Source organism: Puntigrus tetrazona, chromosome 10, assembly GCF_018831695.1.
Source record: "Puntigrus tetrazona isolate hp1 chromosome 10, ASM1883169v1, whole genome shotgun sequence".
Taxonomy (NCBI): Eukaryota; Metazoa; Chordata; class Actinopteri; order Cypriniformes; family Cyprinidae; genus Puntigrus; species Puntigrus tetrazona.
In genome coordinates, this window is record NC_056708.1 from 14169677 (window position 1) to 14177477 (window position 7801).

Consider the following 7801-nt stretch of genomic DNA (forward strand, 5'->3'; position numbering starts at 1 on the left):
AGTATTTTTATATTTAATACTGAGAAAGATTTTAGACCAGTGAGAATTGTCCCAACAAAATATTGGCCATTGACATTGGTAACACTTTATTTTAAGATTTCACCTATTAGCTGCTTATTAGCATGCATATTATTAGAATTTTAGCCATTTATTAGTTCTAATTTAGCACATATTAAAGCCTTATTCTATATGAGCTTATTCTATATTCATAATCTTACTCAATACCTAAACTTTACAACTACCTCATTATTATTAAGCAGCAAATTAAGATATTTTCTGAGGGAAAAGTCATAGTTAATAGTTAACAAGCGTTACCTATTCTAAAGTGTCACCCAGTATTTGTCTATAAACGTGTGCTACTTAGATAAATCATGTTAGGTTTGTGGTTCTATGCATAATGTGAATCTGTGATGCTGGCCTGGTCCTAATTCTATCTCTGTGCCTCGCCGTCAGTGTGAAGTGCCAGAGGGTTTGTGCCGTGGTTGATAATAAGGGTTTTGTCATGGTTTTATTTAGCCCGCTGTGACCCTGTATTAAGGGCAAGGAGAAGGGGAGAATTGCAGATTTAAAGAAATGTGCTAAAGCCAAACACACAGCGAGAGACAGAGAGAGGAGAGACACACTGGAGAGGAGAAGATGCAAAGAGTACCGTTGAAGATAGAAAGACGAAGGGTAGAATGTAAGCAAGGTCAAAGAGTGTTTGTCTCCGTTCAAAACAAGTCACAAGCTAGCATCACACGATGCAGATCGAGGAGAGAATGTCACAAATATGTTCTACTCATATATCTGCAAGATATAGCCTTTGTATCCAGCTCTGTCTTACCCACAACCAGATGCTCATTGAACCATGCAGGGAATGTTAGAGACTAGTCATCAGCACACATTTTCTATGGTAGTGTATGTGATATAAATGTTAATATTTTGAGTGGTTGGTTTGGTTTGTTTGTGTGTCAAACCCAGTTGTGTTGTATAAGGGGGCTTGTTGTGTTTTCACATTTGGTTTTGTCCTGAATTCTGTTGGTGTCTCTGTTTTGTTTCTGCATGCTACACGACAAGTACTGAATACATTTCTGCCATTTTGAATGCACATTCTAACATATGATTAACATAAACTGCAGTCTCTTTTTGTCTTCACGCTAACCTGTTGTCTGTTTCTAATCAGAAACCCCTCGTTAGATGAGATGGAAGGTCACAGGTTTGATTCCCAGCACTTCCAGTTGAGGTGAGCGACTTAAAGTGATTGGGGACTGGGTATTCTCCTCGTTTGTTCTTTTTTTTAACCCTGGAGTATAGGGCATTGTTTGTATAAAATGAAGTGGCGACAGTCAGATGTGTAATTTTATGAGTTCAAAAGCGATTGAGACAGAGTGAATGAGTGAAAGGTCTCTGGATGTCTATACATGTGGAGTCTCTTTACGTGACAGTGTGAGCAGTGTTAATTATTAAAAGCAAATATTGAAGATCTGAGGGCTGATTGAAGATGCTGAATTGAAGAGCGGTGACACTAAAAATTGGTAACACTAATTATGTTGAACTAACCAGTTGCAGTTCGTTCCTTATTCCTCGCACTTCCACTGTTGTTTTTCACCTTCTCTTCTTTTTCTCTCTTGGTCTGTCTTTTCCTATCTCTGTTAGTGGTCGACCGATATGGGTTTATGAATTAAGCGATAAGCATAATGTTTTACCATTGTGTGCAATTTTGCTTCTCAGGTTCAGTATGTTGTAGGCATGTTTCAATACCAAATCAAAACGATTCAGAATGATTTGTTGATGTTACCTAGGTTGGCCTGCTTGTATATCGGTCTGTCACTACTCTATTAATCTACATCAGCGCACTAACCCTAGCTGCTCTGCTCTTTGCCTCTCTCTTTCTCTCCCACACCAGGCCTCCAGAGCCAGTTTACAGCACTGTGAACAAACTGAGTGACCGCGCCCCCTCTCCCCGTCTCTACTCCCCCGTGGAGTTTGATAAAAGCCCCATGCACTCAATCCCCCACTTCCCTCACTATCACGTAGGCCTGCTCCCTGACTCCGAGATCACCAGGTACTGAGCACAGCACTCTGCATGGGACGTGAATGAGGCATGTAAATGAAAGCTCTGTGGCCACACCTCACCTGCATGGCCACACCCTAATTTATGCTCACTTGCATGCCCCGCCCCATTTCAAAGTCACCTGCATGCCTCGCCCATCGTGCACTAGTCTTAGTACACCTCACGTTTTCCTTAGTTTTTGCTTTTTACTGTGCAGAGGTTTGATGCAGCATAGCGACATTCTTCGAGAGTCCCTTCAAAAAGAATTCAAAATAAAATCAACACATGTTTTCTGAGAAAATGCACTACTGTTTGAAAGTTTAAGGTTGGTGTGATTTTTGTGAAATATGTGTGAAAGAATTCTGTATGCTCACCTAGGCTGCATTTATTTGATTAAATATTTCAACTATTTAATTTGTTACAATGTCATGTAACCCTTTGATGGCACTTTTTAGAATCATTTCTCCAGTGTTACATTATCCTTTAGAAATCATTTTAATATGCTGCTAAAAGACATTTATTATTATTATCAACATTGAAAACAGTTGTACTGGTTAATATTGCTTTATAAATATTTGGAAAATTGTAAAATATTAATATTTCAGTATTAATATATTAATATATTATAGTATTAACACTTTAGAATAGGAACACTTATTCACTATTAACCACAGCTTTTCTCTCAATAAATTCATGATTTGCTGTTTATTAATAGTTAGTAAGGGGGTTGTTAAATTCAGGTATTGGGTAGGATTGGGGATGTAGATTAAGGCATTAATGCCTCATGGTAATTTTCACAATATAATTAATCATTTTGAAGCTCCCTTGAAAGTTAGCTAATTTGCTTAATTACTACTAATAAATAGCTAATATTCTAGTACCATGCATTCTAATAAGAAACTAGTTAAGGGACCCTAAAATAAAGCGTGATGAAAATAAAGCGTAACTTTGACAGCAGTGTATAGTATAGCAGTATGACTGATAATGAAAAGAAAAAGAAAACAGCTTGCGAATGACATTTTATGCTGACATGCAGAAAAAAAATATTGCATTGAGTTCTGCAGATGAGCAACTCTAACAGCTTTGCATAATTCTCTTTCATTTTTATTCCTCGTATTTAATTTGACAACGACGCAAAGTGCACATGGAGGACACAAGCGTGAAGATTGGTAGTTACCATGGCAGTTACCCGTGACAACAGTATAACTGAATCACATCTCTGCTGCAGCTGTCCACTTACTTCCTTCCCTTCCGCAGCCGCTGTCAATTGTCCATACTTTCATTTGTTAGACTGTATTGCTTATTGACAGCTTCCCCATGAAGGTCAGAGCTTGGCTGCTGTCATATGTGGTTTGCTTGTGTGCCTGTGGCGTCCATCTGACATTAGTGCATCATAAATCAAATTGGATAGATTTTATCTTCCTTATTTCCTGTCTAACCGATTTCAATTTAGGCTCAGGCAGCAGCTTGTATCGTTAATTGGATATAAAACTTTATTAGCAATAACGCAACATCTCTCATCTTTCTGATTAAATGACTAGGCATATAAATGTAATAGTCCGGAGATGAATGGAGCGTAAACAGGGGGTTTGGCCACGGAGGAAATGCTCTTCGGGACTAAGAGACTCTCAGGCACAAATGGCTGAGTAATGTTTCGCTGTTATCCGAATCTGCGCATAATGCCCTCGGCGTGGGTGTGCTTTGTTTACCGGTTTGTTTTGATTTTGATTTTTAAGTTCATTACTCTATGAATTATAAAGCGGCACCTAATTGGCTTCACTGGGATTTGAGCTGATTTGCATTTCAGTACGCCACCGCTAACACCTAATGCATCGCTTAAATCCTCAGGACCTGTGGAAAAAGCATCCATGAAAATGCCAGCGATAACATCTGTGATTAATGGATTGCTGTCTCTCATGTTCAGGGTCCGCCGGTTTTTGATGATGCTCTTCAAGGGTAAGCGCAGGCAGCAGTTCTGTGAAAATGGCCAATTCTGTGTGACCAAGCATGTGAGATTGTCAGTATCGTACCGAAAGGGAACGATTCTCATTTTGTGACGCATAAACACCAAAATACTCTGGCTAAGAGCGCTGTTTCTTCGTATTAGCTTTGTTTGAGTAGCTCCTGACAGCTGCCAGTAAAAAAAAAAAATGGTCAGATTCTAAAACAAATACAACTTAGGAATCAACTGAGGCATTTTTGTATGCCTCAGGAGCCTGGATATGTGGTCCATTAGCTGGTAAGTTCAAGAACTTTTTCCAGGTATTGTTGACCCATTTAGGCATCGCCAGGAGATACTAGCATACAATTAGCAAAATGATGTTTCGAGCAGATTCTTTCTTGTTCGGTGTAGTCATTCTCTTTGATTTGACTAGAATTCAGATGTCTTTGATGTTTTCTTAATGTGTATCCACTTGGCAATAATACACAAAAATTAATTTGATCCTAATCAACAGCCTCAAGCGTGGTTCCCAGAGAGAAATCAGATCTGATGTATTTCAAGTATTTCGGAGGGCCTCGGAGGATTCACATCTTGTCATCTCTGAATCATCAGTCAGGAGGGAGAATCCCTCACATCATTCAGTTTGGATCCAAATGGATGAAGTCTTGCTTTCCGGGCTGTTCTGTAGTTTCGCGGCATATGCGTTCAGTGGTGGTCATGTCCCCTACACCAGCTGCTCACTAATCTGTAGTGATGGTTTGTTGGTATCATGATTAATAATTTTGTTTGAGGCTAAAAGCGAATGGTGCATACTAATTACGTTTTGCTGATGTGGACAATTTCGCAGTGACATGAACCATAAATCACATTTCCCACAAGATTTTGTTACTTCTAATTTGTATGACTTGCGTTCCTTTTAGTGCAGGATAAACTAGCTTAATCTAGTTTGCTGGCAAAATTTTTAAATACGCTTCTGGTGAATGCAAATAACAAAGTGTGAAATCTTAAACCTTCTCTAACAGTGACAGGTGTTGTTTATGTATATTAGCATGTTTTGTACGAGGAGAATACTAATTCTACTGGAACCTTTTAAAGTATGCCTTTTCATCTTTTATTCATAACTTATGTTATCAGTGAGGCCATGAAGATTAAATTAGCTTAATTTATTAGTGGTGTTTGCTAAGACTAGGAGATCTGAACGAACTGGTAACCCTAAGTTTTAAACTTTGGTGAATTTTGCATTTTGAGGGATATATTATAGAATTATTTACTTAAAAATTAATAGTCACCTAATAATATAACTATTTTAAAAATATCTTAATTTTATTTAATTAACAGTAAAATAACACTAGATTTTGTGTTTTTCTTGGTAAAACTGTGGGGGAAAAAAAGGCTAAACTAAGAACAAATACATGTTTATATTTAATGTACTTTTGGCATTTTATTCAAGCGTGAAAAATGCACTATGGATGTTAGATTTTCAGCAAAACTGTTTACATTATGGTGAAACTTCATTCGTTGTTTGTTCTTGATTCCCTAAATGTCATTTGCAGTGCATTGTGGGACATGTGCTTCAATGAACCAGCAAATAATGAAACCCTTTCTTCTTAAAACCCCATCCTCTCTCTTACTAATAGTTGATGATGCAGGTCTCACATTGATCAGTGGTGCAATTTCTGTCAAAGCCCCAGTTTTGTAACTCTTGTAGTTCTCATGATATGCCAAGCATTTGCCAATTTCCCTCGGGAGAAAACATTGATGTTTTTTAATAACAAAAGTTCAGTGTTTAGAGTTGTGTCCTCCTTAAAGGTTTCCTACAGGGCCCATCCTGCCCTTTAAGAGGGACAGAAAATGAAGCAGAAAAGATTTGATTGCATCTGCTGAGTGTATTGGAGTTTACCGCTGTGATTCTGACAGTCAAAGGTGCAGAAGAGGCTTCTATCTGGAGACTCCATTGAGCTAAGAAGTGAAAAGGCCATCCAGTTCTCTCGCTGAGAGAGCGATTTTGTGAACGGCAGGGAAGTGCGCATATCAATACGTGTCTTAACATTTCTGCTCAAGAGCGAAATCGCTCTGTGTGTTTTCTCTGAAACTGTGAATCTGATGAAAGTCTATTGATTGTGTTGAGGGCTATCGGATATGTTTGAGTAGGTTGATCGATTGATGGCAGTCGTAGATTGACACCACAAGGTGTCAAAGCCTGGGAGAAGACCAGAGAAGATCATAAGGTATTCATGGTTTGATTTCAGAGGTCATAGTTTTTCCCTGCTGTGGAAGATGGATGGATGGATTTTGATCCTTCAATTCTTTGAAAGGACCGGCTCAAAAGCGTCATATTGTATGTTCATGAATTGGGTAGATGGATGGATTTTGATTGATTCATGAAAAGGACCATCTCAAAAAAATCATGTTTATGAATCAGGACAGACAGACAGACAGACAGACAGACAGACAGAAAGATAGATAGATAGATAGATGGATAGATATATGGATAGATGGATAGATAGAGGGAGTGTGAAACTATGAGGATTGATGATGGATGGTTAAATGGATTTTGAATGATTCATTAAAAAGAGCAGTTCAAAAGAATGTTCATCATACATTCGTACATCACAGATGGTTGAATTCTTTGTGTACAGAACGAGATTAATTAGGCTAGGCTATCTGAACCCCACCAAGCATGTTTGACCCCCAAAGACAGCATATATTTTGAGAGAGCTGCATCGGTAGCTCCATCGCTGACATTGCTGATGTGTGTGTCCAACAGATGACGTGTAACGGGATTAATGCTCACGCGTTTTAACAGTTTGACTGACGAACTAGAATTTGTTTCAAATTCCGAAGTCCTGTCAGTGTGGAAGAACAAGAATTCATTAAGGCGTTCCTTGCTTTGTTGAGTGCTGAAATATGCAGCTTTTAGCTTTCAGCCCATTTCTTCAGAGCCGGGGGTCATTACATAGGTACTCTGCAATTCTTTTCCTTTATTGAGGTTGAATCTGAAAGCCAGTGGTTATTTTGGCATCCGACAGGAGCGTAGAGTGCCAACCCATTAGAAACGACAGCTTATATTTCACGTAGATGAGGCTTCCGAAACATTTTTATATTCAGAACGCTCTTACAGTGGAAGAATGCTTAGAGAAAGAAGGGAGGGAGAATAACACGGGGTGACAATGAATAAGTGGTGGCGGGTAAAGATGTGTGAGGGGTTGCATATGAAATGCCAATCCGCCCCTCTCCTTCTCAGGTATTGTGAATTGAAAACGAGCGTAATCTATTTGGTTTGTTTTCCCATTTGGCTCTGAACTTGAAATGATAAACAGTAGCTGTTTGTAATCTTGGACTGAGGTGCTGGGGGAGGCAGACAGGAGCTCTATCAGCATTTTGCAGCCAGTAGAGAGAGAGAGAGAGAGAGAGAGAGAGAGAAAGGAGACGATGGAGAGAAAGAGAGAAGAGGAGAAGTTTGGAGGATAGAAATGTATGTGAAGAAAAAAGATCGAGAGAGTTTAATGAGGGTGGTTACAGCCGACGGGGTGCTACGAGCACTCAACCCACCTCTGAGCCAGCCGTTACTCAAAATAAATCTATATGCTGTGTCAAATACATAATGATCAGCGTATCATTAGTATCAGCATGAGTCCTCAGCTGTCGCAGATGCTTCTCTGAGTGATAAGCTGCTATTTATGTTTGTATAATATAGAATAATATAGTGTTTCGTTTGAGCTTTTAAGAAAAAGCTTTTAATTACTTTTTTAAAGAAAAAAAAATACTTGCTCAAAAATCGATATTTGTAAGTAGTGGCTGTTCTTTATCAAATTAATTATTATTTT

At 38.7% G+C, this 7801-nt stretch overlaps 1 protein-coding gene across 2 annotated transcripts in view; it reads left to right on the forward strand.

Annotated features, from left to right (window-relative positions):
* LOC122352551 (disks large homolog 2) overlaps positions 1 to 7801 on the forward strand; it is a 110536-nt gene that overhangs the window by 8503 nt on the left and 94232 nt on the right. For both annotated transcript variants that reach the window (XM_043249993.1, XM_043249990.1), the window contains exons 6-7: positions 1163 to 1222; positions 1886 to 2044. In XM_043249993.1, coding sequence (XP_043105928.1) covers positions 1163 to 1222; positions 1886 to 2044 — 219 coding nt within the window. The remainder of the gene's footprint in view (positions 1 to 1162; positions 1223 to 1885; positions 2045 to 7801) is intronic.